Source organism: Emys orbicularis, chromosome 1 (assembly GCF_028017835.1).
Source record: "Emys orbicularis isolate rEmyOrb1 chromosome 1, rEmyOrb1.hap1, whole genome shotgun sequence".
Classification (NCBI taxonomy): Eukaryota; Metazoa; Chordata; order Testudines; family Emydidae; genus Emys; species Emys orbicularis.
In genome coordinates, this window is record NC_088683.1 from 126,399,910 (window position 1) to 126,418,653 (window position 18,744).

At 38.6% G+C, this 18,744-nt stretch overlaps 1 protein-coding gene across 1 annotated transcript in view; it reads right to left on the reverse strand.

The window, feature by feature from the left end:
* ETNK1 (ethanolamine kinase 1) overlaps window positions 1-18,744 on the reverse strand; it is a 48,976-nt gene that overhangs the window by 5,931 nt on the left and 24,301 nt on the right. Inside the window, exons 2-5 of the mRNA XM_065402463.1 lie at window positions 12,987-13,246; window positions 10,991-11,131; window positions 10,281-10,423; window positions 2,795-2,878 (exon numbers count right to left, since the gene is read on the reverse strand). Coding sequence (XP_065258535.1) covers window positions 2,795-2,878; window positions 10,281-10,423; window positions 10,991-11,131; window positions 12,987-13,246 — 628 coding nt within the window. The remainder of the gene's footprint in view (window positions 1-2,794; window positions 2,879-10,280; window positions 10,424-10,990; window positions 11,132-12,986; window positions 13,247-18,744) is intronic.

The window sequence follows — 18,744 nt, forward strand, 5'->3', positions numbered from 1 at the left end:
AAATATAATCTTCTGTATATAAGAATGACAACATAACTCTCTTCCATTTCAGGATCCAGTTCAAACCTTTTTAAAGCCCTCCTTGGATTTGCTCCTGTTAAGTTCCTGACCTTTGTCAATCTCTGCTCACCCAGCATTAGCCCTATGCAATATTTACTCACTGGTGGTAGAAAGTGGTTCTCTGCATTTTCTACCATGTGTTAAAAATGTCTCCCTACAGCACTCCTTCACCTGAAATCTTGCCTATACCTCTTCAAGAACAACAGTGGGCAAGATTAACTCTAAAGTGTTTGGGGGACAATTTGTATAAAATGCTCAACAAAACAAATTGTACAAACAGGTTCCAAAGAGTAAGCTACAATGTCATCAAGGAATTAAGAATTTTGAAAGTGAATTACCATGACCACTTTAGAAGTACACAACCTGGAAAACACTATGACAAATAGAAGATTACTTAAACTTCTTGTACTGTATTTACATTGCTGTACTGTAATCATTATGGTGGAATTCCCACTATAACCCCATTCCCAAAGTAAATAGCATACAGGTAAGGTATGTCAGGCACTCCTATTTAAACTCTCCAAGACGAGAGTACTGTAGAGGGACATTCAATGAACTAGACTTGACTAGATAAGCCACTTTTTGAGCAAGTATAGTCTTTCCTATGTTCTTAAACCTTAACTTCTCCCTATCACACACAAATCTGCACATTAGCTTTGATTCTTGTTCTGCTCTTCTCAGTTTGTCAAAAATCAAGTCAAAGCGAAGTCTCAACTGCAAGTTGTGCAAGGAATAACAAGACTGCCATTTGGCGGTACAGGTTATTATATATGAAGGCAACTGTGAATTTTCCACACCGTATCTGCACTGGGAGGGAAGGAGCATCAGTGCCCCTATGATATTGTTTTTAATATCACAGAGAAAGGATGATCTCACAGTTAAGGCAGAGCTCAGGAAGTTGGGAGTTCTAGGTCTATTTTTAGCTCTGCCAGACTTCTTGCATGACTTTGGCAAAGTCACAGCCTTCCCACATCTTAGGCTATATCTACACTACACAGCTTTTAGTAACATGGCTTTATCACCACAGACATGCCACTAAAAGTCACGCATTGTAGCTGTTGTGTGTCGACTCTCCTGCCGACAAAAACTTCTACCCACAACGAGCGGTGTTTGCGCTGTTCACACTGGCATTTGCCGTGGCAAAACTTTTGTCTTTCGAGGGGGAGGGGGACTAACACCTCTGAAAGACAAAAGTTTTGTCGTTCAATTGCCAGTGTAGACATAGCCTAAGTTCCCACAACTGCAAAGTAGGGACATAACTAGCCCACCCCACAGAGATTTTAAGTTGAATTCATCAGTGACCGTAATACATTTTTGTGACACTTTCCTAGGGAGCCCAGGACTGTGAGTCACCTTGTTATCTGCTTGCCACCAGTGAAAACAAGATTTGTGCTCCCTGACCTCACCAGTCTGTTAGGAACCCAAAATATTTCCTCAGGCTATGCCAGCCCTTACTTTGCCTTGCAGGTTATCAGTAGGTGTACCCCAGCTCCCAAGCTCCACTGAAAGAGTCCCTCTGTAGTATCCAGCACTTATCACAGGACATTCACAGAAATTACCAGCTAAGATGTCCCCAAAGGATCAGTGTATACACAGGTTGACTGGTACAACTCAGGATCAGATTCTTTATAAAAATCACAGAACTGAGATATAGGCATAGTGAAACAATCATAAGTATATTATCAAAAATTAAGAGATAAGGCTAATAAGTGGAAACAGAAATGGTTACATATAAAACAAAGTATAACACGCTTCTTACTAGACTAAACTTAACTTTAACAGGCCAACAATCTGTCTAAAAGCAATCTTATCTCACCCAAAAGCTATCTTGCAGTTTCCAACTAGGACAAGTTGGGATCCTGTTTTCACGAATGTAACTGCTCTGCCCGATTACTTCCTCAAGTACAGGATAACAGGGTGCTGTCCCTGTCCCGTTATACGCCAATAAACCTTTAAAGTGTGCAAGACAACGTTCCCCCCCCCGCTGTTCATCTATTTTTCTTAAATCTCACAAGTCTCCATGTGCATTTAGCTCAGACTGGTGATTGTGGATAAGACAATACTCAATTTACATTTCAAGAGACAGATGGATAAACATCTCAGGTCTGGCAAGAAACCAGTTTCTCACTTCTCCTGGGGAGTAACCTTGCTACAAACTATAAGGGCTAGTCTACACTGGCAGCGCTTTAATGTGCCTTGTGTAGTCGTGGCACAGCGCTGGGAGAGAGCGCTCTAAAACACACCACCTCAACAAGGGATGTGGCTCCCAGTGCTGGGATACTGTTTACACTGGCACTTTTCAGCGCTGCAACTTGCTGCGCTCAAGGGGGGTGTTTTTTCACCCCCCTGAGACAGAAAGTTGCAGTGCTGTTAATTGCCAGTGCAGACAAGCCCTAAGAACATATTTTCAGTATATAGACATATCAGTATGTTACACACAATGTACACTATGTTACACCAACCATATGTGACCAGCAAGATTCGGACTTTCATTTGAGATCTTATGTGACAATATTTAGGGATAAATGCTATAAAAACAATGTATTATGTGTAGTGAGTTTGACAGGCCTATGGGAGTTGCTATTACAGAACAGTGACGCCTTTGCCAGTTGGCACAGAGGGGTTCATTATGGTCACAGTTTTGAGATCCTCAGATGAAAGGCACTATATAAAAGAACAAAAGACTCATTGTTTTATTACCAATTAACTTTTAAATGGGCAATTCATTTTTTACCTGCAAACTCATTGAAATGATTTCCAATATCATAAGCCAGGTAGTTGTATCCAGAGTACTCATAGTCAATGAACTGTACATCACCTATATGAGACACAAACATGAAAACGTAAGAATCCATAACAAACAAACCAATGCCCTAATTCAGTGCGGTCCCTAGACATCTGCCAACATTTCAGTCTCACTGTTTGTGCCCATTTGCATGCACTCTTGAGACACTCCAGGGTAAGGCTGTGAATTTTATGGTATGAGCTTCACTTGACAGAAGATATACAGTCTGATCAACAGCTTGCTTCAGTATTTTACTATGTAATTTAGAATCAAAATAGCTATTTCAGGTTTCCATTTCTACCACAAGAGGGCGTCATTTACCTTAGAAACTCAGATTCCGTTCTAATGAGAAATACTATATAAAAAGACTCTTTTAGTTCTAACAGTAGGTAGAAATACAGATTACTTGTCTATCTTTTTAACTAGCAGAGTTATAGGTACAGTATAAGTAATCCAATCTACTTTCTTGACAAGCAAATAGTGCAGCCTGACTACAGAATACATGTAGCGCGCACAGTCATTTTTTGCAAGACAGCGTTTCCCCAATTATTCAACAATCTTCTGATTTTGATGATGGCGTTAATGAATTTAGTGTTATTTCAAGCAATGGCATGCCATGTTTGAATACCCATCTCAAAAACAAAGTGCCTGCAGGTATTAAGTAACAGAAGCCTTACAGCATAAAGTAAGCGTGGACAAAAGGAATAGCGCTACCCCAAACGCTCCCTTGTTGCTTAATGGCTTTTTACAACAAGTTTATCTGGCCAACTGGGAGGGCAGTTGTGGGAAGTGCATCACGTCCAGATTGTATGGCCTTTGAGTCGCCTCTGGTAAATCCATTCCACAGCAATAGTCAAACGGACACCTGGAAATCAGGTTTTAATATAAGCTAGACAGGATTGCTACTGCTCTTGCAGTCTCAGAAAAAAATATACTATCAACTACTATAACCGTCTGAGTGCAGGGGGTATATATTTCTGACTATTCAATAGTACCCACCTCAAACATGTTCAGATTTAAATTTTGTATTCCTCCATATTGAGCTTTAATAACTACTAATGGTCATTCAATTAAACTCTATTCCTGAAATATGTAATATTTGTAATTATTAAACTCCTTCCAAGCTGCATGATTATTCCTCTATAGGTATCAAGTTGACCCTTGCTAAAAGATTGTACTACAAATTTCAGAGACTCTGAAGTAATGATTTTAATACATATTAAGCCATAATAATGAAGCAAATAATTTTGCAATTACTAATGTTGACTATTCTCTCTCGAAGCCAAAACTGAAAGTTTAATCCTTGAGCAAATTTAACACTAATCTTAAATTAGAAAAATATTTTAAGTTTGATCTGAATTATAACCTTTTAGGAGATATGGGGAAATGTTTTAACCCAACTACATTGCAGCTGTTATTTCCTTAAAAGACTGGAGGAGTTTAAAACTGGACATTAAGGACAAGTTAAAATGTGTTATAAGTGTCCATGAGCATGCATCTCCTGAGTTACCTTCTGCACAGATAGAGTGCTTTGGTAATTTTTTTTCAGAAACAGCATGCAGCAGCAAGTATTTAAGATTTCAATCAGTGCCATTACACATGTTGCCACCCATTCCACATATTTATTTATTCAAATGTATAAAATGTGTCGATAAGCACCCATCCTTTAGTCTAGGTACCTATCTCATACAATTAACAGATAATAAATAAGAAGATTACTTAAATATTTACCAACCCCGCAACCCTCACCTCATGCTTGGGGGGGGGGGGGGGGGGAAGAGAAGAAGTGGGCTTTGCAACCTGCCTGGAAGGTTAACAAACATGTTCTCGGTCAGACCAACCCAGGGAAGTGACTAAAGCAGAGCACCCTTCACAGAGAACATCCAGCCAGCAGTACATGATAAGAGGTTCCCATGATTTAAAAGCTGTTAAAAGTATTGAAAGCACTGGAAATTGATTTTACAAGGGCTGCAGTCCAAGATCTCATAGCAAAGTCACAGCTTAATTAGAGTTATCTGCGTGGCAAGTCCATGAAACAGATTACATGTTTCTTGCTGGTTCCTTAATAGTGCTGTAGATTTAAGCACATATAACCTCTAAAGCTCATCTGTTAAATATAAACCAATAAAAATGCACAGCCCAACCCTGGTTAATGTTTGTTTTGTCATACGATTGAACTAGCCAGTACAAAATCCAATCATTTAAAAAGTCTCTTGTATTCAGGATTTTGCATATAAAGCAGATAAAAATAGCAGGTAAAAAGCCTGCTTGCAAAGTATCAACTTAAGACATACTTTAAAAAAAAAATTTTAATCCAAATTTTATCTCAGACTGCAGTGCCATTATTCTGATTATAGCTAGCCTTTATTTAAAAATGTTATTTCCAGTTATAGTTAATAGTTTATAAAGTAAGAATATGAAGCTAACAAGATACAGATGAGGCTGTTACCAGGCTCTGTGCTCTCCTTTGGGGGAGGTGCACGTGAACAATTGATGCGATAAACCTCCAGTCAGTGCGTTTAAGTAGCACGGTGCACGCCGCCACATGGCAGCAACAATGGCATACCTAATCTGTAGCAGATGAAGAAAATTTGGCACACTCACATTTGAAAAGACACAAAACTTTAAAAAGAAAAGTTCTGCATTTTACTGCTCTCCTTTTTCAGACCCATTCTACAGTGGAACTCAACCTTAAATTTAATTTTTGCAACAAGTATTAAGGTTAAAGATACACAGTTCCCTTCAATTTTCTGTGTCAAGAAAGTATGACCAGACAGGATCACTTCATTAATTTTTATTATAACATTTTGCTATAAAATAAGGCAGGTGATAAAGAGAAAGTGAACTGACTTGTATGATGTTATCACTGCATTCTTTAGATTAATTTATGTTTAAAATTATAGGAATACACTCTAAGAATTAGTAAAGATGAATTCATCCAGAAGAGCAACTAGTTCCCAGTATGATGAACTCTGAGCTACTAGCAATTTATTAGTCTTTTAGATTGGGGTTTTTAAAATGTCTAAGTCTACTCCCATTGACTTCAATAGGAACAGCTAGGCCAATGCTGACTACTACTAAAAACTTCTCCCAAAACAGAAATCTAATACATGAAGTACACTTGTGGAATGTGCAACCTATAAAAGTGTTATATCATAATTGTGTACTATTGTCCACTGTAGAGTTTATCCAGACAGAAGATATTTCAAATTGAAGCACCCAACATTCTATATCTGAAAGGCAGTTATATGTATTTTATCAAAGCTTTAATGCTGAAAGCTACATACTATTTCACTGTTCATATAAAAATGAATGCGTGATCTGCAATGTGCATGTCATTTTATGTTTGATGCATTTAAAATTGTGTTTATTAACTGAAATCAGAGGTTGGGTAATCCACAGGGGATTTGCTGACAGTCTTCAAGGAGCTGACAGTCAAGAAATGATGACTCTCCTGTTTCTAGCTGCTCTTTATTGCACTATAGATAGTTCAACAAACTTTACTACTCCCCTGACATAAGCCACTGCTGTATGAATATTATGTAATCATGAACAGAAAAAGAGATAACTTGTTATAGTAAATGTGAATGGAAGTGCCCTGCAAGATAATCTCTTTATTAAGAGCGAGCGATACTATGAAAAGTAGTGAGAAAGCCTGAACTAAACAAAGCTTAATGTAGCAGGGTGTATCACCTTGCTGTGATGAGAACGTCACTACAAAACCCCTACCACAGAACAAACACCATCTCCGAGACACACACTAAAATACGTTCACCCAAAGTTTAAAAAAAAAAAGCAGAACACTTAACTTCGGCACCTAGTTACAGTGACCTGATTTCCAGAAGTGCTGAGTAACAACCGTCAATGGAATCTGTTAAGTGGTCAGCACTTTTCAAAAGTCAGGCTGCTTATGTAGGTGCCTAATGTTAAGCTATTTTTAAAAATATTTGCCAAGATTAAGAAAAGTGAGGAGTAACTGAAGATGTTCTAGAAGTGTTGGAAAGAAATCTGATGCTGACAAGCATTAGTAATAAGGTATCTGAGAATACTGGGAGAGTCTAGAAGAGACTTTGGAAACTCCTGCTCAAGTTTAAAAAAAAAAAAAGTCAAGAGCATCACGACAAAAGGGTTATAAATAAATGCCTTCCAACTGTCAGTTACTTAAATTTAAAACCACAGTTCACACATTAAGATATATTCAAGGGCAAGAAATGAAGTGAAACTGTGAGCTATTTCTTTCAGAGAACAAGTCTTCTAGGCAATTATAAATCTGTTATGTAAGGTAACACTATTGAAATTTTTCATATCCGGAGTGATTAAACAAAGCAGCAAGAGGCAGATTTATCTGAGCCACAGCATGAGCAAATTCAACTCATCAAATGAGTGATGCACTCCATTTAACCATGCTAGAGTTCAACATTTTATTTCAGTCTCTCTTTGGAAAGAGGGTTAGATGTTCAGGTTTAAGAATTCTTAAAGCCATCGGTGACAAAGTATGTTGTTTCTGTATGTATATACGTCAATCTATTTTTAATATCTAGCAAGTTTTAAAACCCTGTGTAGACTGGAAATGAAGTATAGTCTTTGAAAGGGTAGAGTTAAAAGGTTGGGATAAACAATGGTGGGACTATCTACTCTGAGCGAGCTAGTGTAAACTGACCACCTGTAGCTTTTTAAATAGTATGCTGATTACACTTGGCCTAAGCATGACTAGACAACATGCTAATGAACGTGCTACAAACACCAGTGGTGAATTATGGATTCTGTTTGTGCAGGTTTAGACCCAGCCTCTTTAGAGAGCAGATCAAGGTGAGATTGAAAGAACGGATATGAATACTGCTGCATAATCAGAACTTTTATCTACCTTCCTATATTTAGGCCAGTAACTCCTCCAGAAAGCGAACTGCATCTTTAAGATTGTTCTTTGTGCTCTTATTAAAGCAGCTTCAAAGAAGAATTCATTGCATGCTGATACTTAATTTTTAGAGGTTTTTTTTTTTTTTTAAAGGATCTTTATTTGGCTGAACATACTTGATATGATTCATGTTTATTTGCAGTTAAAGTTAAAGCTGAGTTTCCACTTCAAAAATAAAGATGAAGTTCCTCCTTCTAAGACTGTATTAGGTAACACGGGTTTATAAATTTTTGCACCGTAAAAGTGTACAGTACAAAATATACAGCTTTCACAATATACAAATACTCATTTTGCAGATGGCATTGAGGTTTGGTTACTATAAGAATAGTACCTGTTGTATCTCGGTATTGCAGAGTTCTTACAACAACGTACATGATGTGCTGCAATATTCAAGCATGTAAGCTTTAATGGACACAGTCTAGCTATTGCATATACTTTCAAATCTTTTCCCATTCAGTTATTTACAACCAGCTCGAAGCCTAAGTGCTTTACATTCAGATTCCTCCCTCCTCCCCACCTTGTCCCCAAACACTAAACACTCACACACTGGTTATTGTAGGTTTGCTCAAAAGTGATGCACTGCTGGCATTGTTTTTTTCCTCCACTCTGTTTATAAAAAAGAGAAGCATATAGCATTTGTTTTCAAAGTGGGAATGTTAAGCTTATCAACCGTGATAGTGAACATTTAACTGAATTATAGTTTTTGTTTAAGCATTTTACACTAAAGCATGGTTCTATTATGAAAAGTGACTAAAAATAGCATCTTTTCTCAGTAGGTCTGATTTGTGTATTCAGAATCAGACCTGTTGACTTTAGTGACAAAAATAATTTTTACCCCCTTTTTAATTCCTATTAGCACTGCAGAGTCAACAACTGAAGTTTTTTCCCCTTTCAAAAACCTCAACAAAATTGCTTACTAACTCCTACTCAATAGTTAGAACTAACTCAACAGTTAATTAAAATTAATAGAATTACACAAGTATGCAAGGGCATATACTGGAAGGTGATGGTGCTGCAAAGGTGTAGTTGATGGCTACATTGGCCTGCAGAACATATAGCACTAGTATTTATGTGCAAGAAAGAAAGACCTAACTCAGAAGAGAGGTCGCATATATATGGATTGCAGCTAAAAGATCTTTTACTTGTACACGTCGAAGGAGCACAGTTGATGTAGAAATGATATACACAGCCACTTTTCAAAAATCAGAAAACTTCAATATTTATTTTGTATCAAATTTTATGTAAGCTGTAAGGCACATAAACTCAGACGTGACGCCTCAATTATTGCTGAATGTCTGATAGAGAACACCTTAAATGCTGTTCACATTCATTTTAATGATTTCAAACAAATATGTTGGCTTTAGTGGTAAGCTAACTGTCAATGACGTGATAAGTTACAAGATAATATTAAATTACTCAGACAAATCTGAAATTAAATACTTCTCTTTAAAGAGAAAGTCTTCACTATCTCAATTGTAAGCTTCCCTGCAACTACCAACATGCTTCTACAAAATTAACTTGTTACTTTCAGTTCAGCTCACAGACTTCTGGGGATTTGGGAGGAGGTGTGGGAAATTGAGGTACTAGTCTCGTTAAAGCATTTTTCTGCACCATAATATCCCTGTTTTAAATGTCCCAAATTTACTGTTGGTTCACCATGTTTGCCTGTTGAATGCATCATTTAGTAACCGAACCTCAAACCACTAAACAACCAAACCTTAAAAGGAATAACCTTAAAAGGAATTAAGGTTTTCTATGAGAACTTTTGATAGTTCCTAGTTTTTTGGTTTTGTTTTGTTTTTTAAATACAAGGATTTCTTTCAAGAGTTCAAGTATTTACAAGATCTGAAAATAATGAACAAAAATTTGATTTGCCATTTCCAAGATAAGCCAACTCCCTACCTCTGAGTTAAAAAATAATATTTACAAAAATATCTTCAACATTAAGATGCCTATGTACCTCATTTGCAGGATATAAACTGAGCCATTGAAAGTAGCATAAGTATCATTATGATACTTCACCCTGGGGAACTCCTCCTTGGCACCAATGTATCTGACAAATCAGAACAATACATTGATAATACAAAGTAACCTGGAGACATTAGCTCCTAAGGTTGTTGAATGCATGACAACCTTTTATAAATGTATATGAGATTTCTATTAAATTAGAAAGACAAAAAGACAATTTGATAGTTTGAAATCCATTTTTACAGACTAAATCGTTACAGTGAAAATAAGAATATAAAGATTTTTCTCCACATGCTAAAAACATTTTAGAATTAAAATTATGCTTATAGCTGCTAAGACAATTCATATATTTATACAAATACTGCTACCATTACATTGAACTTTGATTTCAAGCAGCAAATTTACTTCACTTACTACCATTAGTAAAAAGTCATAAGTGATTTAATGAATTTGAATTATAAGTCTATACCCACCCTAAGACAATTGCCACAGAATACAAATACAACACAAGTATGGAATGAAGCACTACTTACTGCTGTGTTCAATACCTACCTTGTTTCTCGTTGTAGATAATATTCTTACACAACAGGTCATTGTGGCAAAGCACCACTGGGGATCCTAGATTTGACAGTCTCTCCTTCATCCAGGCCATCTCCTCCTGAAGGATTTGAGGACTTGGAACATCACTTAAGAACCTTTTGGGGTTCAAAAAAATTGAAAAGTTTCTCTTCTGAGCATAGTGTTAATAATAAAGGAATTATACAGAAATGTATACATTAGTGCACTTGGTCAGTTATTTTCTGTATTCCGGTTATTTCAACACATAATTGAGTAAGCCATCTTAGTCCAGATTTCACTGCTCACTCTTGTAGTGAAGTCACGGAAACATAAGATGGGAAGAAGGCAAGAATTCCTATTACTTTTACAAAGGTGACTTCTTTAAGAACAACTTGGCTCTCAGACATGACAACATCATAGTCCTAGTTGTGGGAGGAGAACAAGACTAGTAATGCATACTCTTTTCAAGTGGAAAGGAAACAGCAGGAAGAATGTGGCCAAAAAAAATAAAAAGGATGGTCAAACCCATCACTTTATTCTGCTTCTTAGAAGCATTTACACTGATATGGGGTCGGGGGGATGGGGTGTCTAAAAAACACTCTGGTTATGTTTTCCCACTCAGCTGGTTAATACGGTATGTGATGAAAACTGAGACAAATGAGTTATTAAAAAAGTAATCAAATATTTAATAAAATAACACTTACCGTTTATTTACTTCCTCATCTGTAAATTCTGTAGGTATGAGTGAGAAATATTTTCCCATCTTCAGCCACATGTTAGATTTGGGGATCCATCCATTGTGTGCATGAATAGCATGGATTTTAGCAAGCTGCCTGGCTATGAGTCTGTAAGATATAAAGGTTATTGTATTGCTACATTCTTACTTTTCAACTGGTGACAAGCAGATTGCCAAAAAGCATTTGGTAGTTAATTACTGCTTTCTTGACATTTAAATCTCTTTTTTTATATTTGTCTTATTGGTGACTTTTTACTTTAAATTGAAAATTTCATCAGGGAATACATAGGTCACACAATTTCCTTCAAAAAGTTTGTTTCCCCAAAACATATACACCTCTACCTCTGTCCTTGGGAGCCAAAAAATCTTACCGTTATAGGTGAAACCGCGTTATATCAAACTTGCTTTGATCCACTGGAGTGCGCAGCCCCCCCCCGGAGCACTGCTTTACCGCGTTATATCCGAATTCATGTTATACCGGGCCGCGTTATATCGGGGTAGAGGTGTATGCTTTATAATGGAGAGGAGCAAGGAAGTGTGGGAGGCAGGGGGGATGGCTAGAAAGAGCTAAGCACTGGCAGACAAAGCTCAACAGCACTTCCTTACTCCTAAAATAGTGCCCTGTGGCCTGCTGGAGGAGGAGGGAGCAGACTACCTACAAGACCCAAGTCCGATCCTTCCAGACTGGATGGGAAACAGTGAGCTATCATGGCCATGTGGAGGGAGAACACTAGGTTGTTGCAGAAGAACATTTGGATACTAAAATGTGTACACAGTCAGCCATCTCCATAAGTTCTTCTGTGTATGGTTATCAATAGCATGCTCCACACTGACAACTTTCCTATGCATAGATAGGGCCCTACCAAATTCACGGTCCATTTTGGTCAATTTCATGGTTATAAGATTTTAAAAATCGTAAATTTAATGATTTCAGCTATTTAAATCTGAAATGTCACAGTGTTGTAATTGTAGGGTCCTGACCCAAAAAGGAGTTGTGGGGGGTTGCATGGTTATTGTAGGGGTATTGTAGCGGTATTGCTTCCCTTACTTCTGTGCTGCTACTGGTGGCGGCTCTGCCTTCAGAGCTGAGCAGCTGGAAAGTGGCAGCTGCTGGCCAGGACAGGGCCGCCTGGGCCCTGGGCGGCCCTGTCCTGGCCAGCAGCTGCCACTTTCCAGGGGGCCTGGGGCATTCAGGGGGCCTGGGGCAAAGCGGGGGAGCGGATATAAAAAAAGGCTTGTACTCACCAGGCGGTGCTCCGAGTCTGCGGCGGGTCCTTCACTCGCTCCGCGTCTTCGGCAGCACTGAAGGGCCCCCCGCCGCCAAAGTACCGCCGAAGACCCGGAGCGACTGAAGGGCCCTCCGCCGCCGAAGACCTGGACCGCCGCCGGGTGAGTAAAAATTAAAAAGGCGGTTCTAGCCAGGGAAGGGATTCTTGGCCAGGGATCGTGGGGCCCCTGCGGGGCCCAGGGCAAATTGCCCCACTTGCCCCCCCATCTGGGCGGCCCAGGGCCAGGAGTCCAGCTCTGAAGGCAGAGCTGCCATCAGCAGCGCAATGCAGAAGTAAGGGTGGCATGGTATGGTATTGCCACCCTTACTTCTGCACTGTTGCTGGCAGGGTGCTATCTTCAGAGCTGGGTGCCTGGGCCAACAGCCACCGCTCTCTGGGCACCCAGCTCTGAAGGCAGCGCAGAAGTAAGGGTGGCAATTCCGTGACCTCCCTAAAATAACCTTGTGGCCCCCCTACAACTCCCTTTTGGGTCAGGACCCCCAATTTGAGAAATGCTGGTCTCCCCCGTGAACCTGTATAGTATAGGGTAAAGGCACACAAAAGTCCGGATTTCATGGTAGGAGACCAGATTTCACAGTCCGTGACGCGTTTTTCATGGCCATGAATTTGGTAGGGCCCTAGACATTAGTTTCCCAAAATGCACTGTGGAGTTTTAATATTTTTCAAGATGTTTACCTGAATATATCTGGGTTGCAGACATGCTCCGGATCCAGTGCTTCTCCCTGCATGAACTCGTAGCATAGACCATTACTGAAAGTACAGTAGAGTTGTGGCGCACAGCCATGGGCCTGCAACACCCGGAAACTTTTCACTTCCTCATCTCGATCTACTAACAGCTCGGTCTTGTTTCCATAGATTCTAACTAAAACCACATCATCCATTGCGTCACCCACATAGCAACCAATAAGCTTGTTGGTGATTCCATCTGTGAACAGCTGCAATGTAAAAATAATACGTAAGCTACTCAATGATTCTATATTTTCCCATTTGTATGTACTTCAGAAAAATGGGAAAGATGGGTGGAAGTTTTTCCACTTAATGGATCACCCTTAATCCTGTGGATTTTTTTAGTTAATTATTTGACTCAGGTTGAACAGAAACAACTGTTATAACCAAGACATTTGCTAGTCTGTACATTTTAAACAATCTTTAAAAAACACAGATGTGGAAAACTAAGTACTGTGGAAAGATGCATATTTCTTTTTAAAAGGGCATTTCAAGGTATTTTCTGAGTAACAAGCCATAAGGAGAGAGACAGGAGAAAGACATTAGAATTAAGAAATGCTATATACATCAAAGTAGGTCTGTAATAGGAGTTTTCAGATAAGCAACTGCTTTGAGATCTATTCAGCAACACAACTCCGCCCCCCACTTGCCCCCCTCAACAAAACAGGATTTCAGGACATTGTATTGAATTTTTCAAACAAATAAATACAGCTAGGCAGAGAACAGTAATTCCATTTTGAGGAGGATTTTAAGATTTCAAAATTTGGTTTTGTTCTATGTCAGGACAAAAAAACCCTGTTACTTACATCTAGAAGGACCGCAGTTACTGTAAGGTGTTGTCCATATACATTCCACTTTTGGTGTGCACGTACCCGTTCAGATTGTTTTGGTCAGCAATGTCTCTGCTGGGGCCTTGCCTGCGCCTTAAGTGTCCTTAAGCCTCCCACCTGAAGGATGGCCCCAACCAGTGCAGAATGCTTGCGTTTTAGGACTCTATTAGCAGGGAAGGAGGGCAGGTCACAAAATACATACGGACCACCATTCGTTCAAGTGCTTGTCCACATTATATTCCGCTGCTGCTAACTCAAGCAGCAACCTAGATCATAAGTAGTGGGTGATAGGAGTCTACCTGAACCATGACTGTGAGACAGCCATGAAAGAGTGAGCATCAGATCTCGATGCTGCTATTATGGAGTGATGTTGGGTGAACATACGTACTGAATCGCAAGTACCTGTCCTACATCTCCAGTATTGGAACACCCATCAAAGAGCTTCAGAAGCTGCTTGAGCTCTTGTGGAATGAGCTGTAACACTCCATGGAGGGTCTTTGTTGGCTAAATCATAGCCATATTTAATGCAGGTAGAAATCTAATAAAGTCTTTGTGCCTGACCTTTCGTCCTATCTAGAGGATATCAAAAATGGCTCAGGTCCTGTCAAAGTAGAAGGCAAGTGCCCAAAGTACATGGAAAATGTGATGCTTAGCTCCCCTTTGCTGGAATGGCTTGGGAAAGAAAACAGGCAGACGTATTACCTGACTGTGATAGAAGTCAGTGGTTACATCCGGCAAGAACTCTGGGTGAGATATCAAGGTCCCCGTCTTTATGAAATTCTGTGCATGGAGGTCCTACCGAGAGTGCTTGTATCTTCCTCACCCTCCTAGCAGATATTATTGCTACTAAAAAGGCTGTATTGATCAACAGATGGAATAGAGAACATGCAACTAGAGGCTCAAAATGGGAGGCATGAGGACACTCAAGACATAGGTGCGACCTCAACTGACATGGATGACAAACAATAAACAAGTGCTTGGGGTAAAAGTGCACCAACAGTGGAATATACATGGATAAGCACTTTAAGAACAACCAAAAATTTTCAGAATTCTCCACGAAAAAGGAATTACAGTTTTCTGTCCAAATCTATTGGGAGCCCCATTTCCAGAGTAGGCTGCTCAGCAGGGTGCCCTGGCGCTGAAGTAGCACCTGGCGGGAGTTGCGTGGGCAAGCTGGCCAAAAAACAGTCAGACAGGTTTCCAGTGGAATCTCATCAAAATCAACAGGGTTACGTGGAATACTTCGTCTGACAAATCAGCAAACTCTGGCAAGATGTTTTGTTGAAATTTGTAACGACTAACTCTATAAGTAAGGCTTGCTTTATTAGATCCAACTTCTCAGGGAAATGTAAAAACTGTGTTTGAAAAGTAAAACTTTTAAATTCTCAGGTGACAGGCCTAGTTTTAGGAAAAAATCTGCACAACAAATGGAAAAGCGATTAGAAACAGGATTTTACCATGAATACAGAACAACTTAGTGCAAGGTTACTGCAATTTTAAATGAAAAGGAGAGGCAAGATATTTGAAGTCATGGGCCCACAGAAACCATAATCTGTATGTATAGAGAATTTTGTATTGCTGTTTATGCCATTACATTTATGTCTTCAGTTACCCCCAGTTTACCGTAGTTAAGCTTGCTACAATAAGCATTGATAGAAAGGTTTTCATGAATTTTTAAAGTGAAAACACATTGGTCTGAATTCCCCTGTAGTTTTTGCAAGCCACCTTTTACACCATTGTGCAAATGCATAAGTTACAAGAAAACTGATTACTAAGCTATTTCATTTTCTAAGATGAGCAAAGTGCAAAAAAGAGTAAAGAGCCAGCACAAGTGATGTATACTAATCAAAACTAAGAGTTTAGGTGTTATTAGTAACAACTGACATTCATTTTAAAACAGTAATCTGACAGTGTTCTCCTTACAATTTTCCATTTAAAAAAAAGCCTTTTAGTGGTTACTCTCATATTGGCTCTCACATTCAAATAGAGGACTGCAGCTGCATTCCTCTGTCTTCATACTGCTTTCCTACACACCTGTGGTGCTCCACATGTGCATGTTGGTATATACACTTGAAGCCCTACCAAGCACAAAAGTTTCAGCCCAATAAGTAATTTTTCTCAAGATGTTCCAAGTGCTTGGAGAAACAACCGTTTATAATGCAAGTGTCCTCTCAAACGTCAATACAGTATCTCCAGAACACTACAATAAAGTGTTAGTTGAAGACTTTACAGCTTTCAAAATGAACAGCTTTACTTAATTCTGGGCATTGTTTCAGAATAACTAAAGGCAGAACCAGCCTTACAATATTGTATGTTATAGCAATATGCCTTAGAGACTAGATTCTTGTACAATTTTTTAAGTGGAAAAAATTAGGGCTATTGATTAATCGCAGTTAACTCACGCGATTAACTCAAAAAAAATTAATCACGATTAAAAAATTTATTGTGATTAATTGCTGTTTTAATCGCACTGTTAAAGAATAGAATAGCAATTTAAATGTATTAAATATTTTGGATGTTTTTCAACATTTTCATATATATTGTATTCTGTGTTGTAACTGAAATCAAAGTGTATTATTATTATAAACATTTGCACTGTAAAAATGATAAACAAAAGAAATAGTATTTTTCAATTCACCTCATACAAGCACTGTAGTGCAATGTCTTTGTTGTGAAAGTGCAACTTACAAATGTAGATTTTTTTTTGTCACATAACTGCACTCAAAAACAAAACAATGTAAAACTTCAGAGGCTACAAGTCCACTCAGTCCTACTTCTTGTTCAGCCAATCGCAAAGACAAAAAAGATTGTTTACATTTACAGGAGATAATGCTGCTCACTTCTTATTTACAATGTCACCAGAACGTGAAAACAGACATTTGCATGGCACTTTTGTAGCCGGCACTGCAAGGTATTTACGTGCCAGATATGCTAAACATTCGTATGCCCCTTCACGCTTCAGCCACCATTCCAGAAGACATGCTTCCATGCTGATGGCGCTGGTTAAAAAAACCCCGCATTCTGCCACATATTTCATGTTATAGCAGTCTTGGATGATGACCCAGCACATTGTTCATTTTCAGAACACTTTCATTGCAGATTTGACAAAACGAAAAGAAGGTATCAATGTGAGATTTCTAAAGATAGCTACAGTACTCAACCCAAAGTTTAAGAACCTGAAGTGCCTTCCAAAATCTGAGGGACGAGGTGCGGAGCATGCTTTCAAAAGTCTTAAAAGAGCAACACTCCACTGCAGAACCCGAACCACCAAAAAGAAAATCAACCTTCTGCTGGTGGCATCTGACTCAGATAGTGAAAATGAACATGCGTCGGTCTGCACTGCTTTGGATCGTTATCGAGCAGAACCCGTCATCAGCATGGACGCATGTCCTCTAGAATGGTGGTTGAAGCATGAAGGGACATGTGCTAAAGATTCATATCTGGTACATAAATGTCTTGTGATGCTGGCTACAACAGTGCCATGAGGATGCCTGTTCTCAATTTATAATAATAATATATGGAGATATCCTATCTCCTAGAACTGGAAGGGACCCCGAAAGGTCATCGACACTTCAGGTGACATTATAAACAAGAAGCAGGCAGGATTATCTCCTGCAAATGTAAACAAACTTGTTTGTCTTAGTGATTGGCTGAACAAGAAGTAGGACTGAGTGGACTTGTAGGCTCTGAAGTTTTACAGTGTTTTTGTTTTTAAGTTCAGTTTTGTTTGTACATAATTCTACATTTGTAAGTTCAACTTTCATGATAAAGAGATTGCACTACAGTACTTGTATTAGGTGAATTGAAAAATACTATTTATTTTGTTTTTTTACAGTGCAAATACTTGGAATCAAAAATAAAGTGAGCACCGTACACTTCGTATTCTGTGTTGTAATTGAAATCAATATATTTGAAAATGTAGAAAACATCCAAAAATATCTAGATTCCTTTAAAGTCTGGACCTTTGTACCTTTAAAAAAATAAAATTTAAAAAAAGCAGGGAAAAATACATTGTCTCTAAAGTTAAGAGATTGTTGTGTTTTCCAGGTCAGGGATTATCTAAATTCAGAACACATCAAAAGGGTTATAAATGGACAAAAATGGAGAAAGGCAAGAGGAAGGACTATGGTTACAATAATGAGATCACATGATTATTCTAAGGCATGTATGTCTTGATGGTTAATTAAATGTGTCTTTTTTTAATCCCCTTCTTATAAGTGATATTACATAAACAACCTTAGATTGGTTTGCCGTTTCACAACAAAAAATTTAAAAATGCAGCCTATTTAGTTCCATATACTGAAGATGAACTCCCACCCTACAATAAAATTTATAATTAAGGGTGAGATATAATGTTTGCTGGAATAGGGAAAGAGAAGCCATAGCCTAGATTGTTTTCTTATAACTCATTTTCTTATTGCTACAGACATACTGTAACTACCAAATTGCATGGCAGCACTTCTGAATAATGAGCAGTATCACAGACAGTACTGGAGGATGCTCTAAAGATGTGGTTGCTTGTATAACAGCAGCCTCTGTCATGTTTCAGCAGTATCTGTGGGGATGCTGTGACAGCAAGCTTATCACAAAGCTGCAGATCTATAGATCCACATGTATACAAGTGCTGTTGTACAAAAGTGAAATATGGGTGCTGAGGAAGGCTGAAGAATACTGGATTGATGTTTTTGACTCTCACCATCTTCATAAGCTGCTCCATGTTATGAGGCAGGACAAGATCAGAAATAAGGATATTCAAAGCCAAACCTAGCAATTGCCTCTATCAGTATTAGTTTGGTTTGATGGCTTTCTTGGTATGGACATATTATTAGAATGGAAGATCAACAAATTCTGAAGTGTTTACACCAAGGAATGCCACT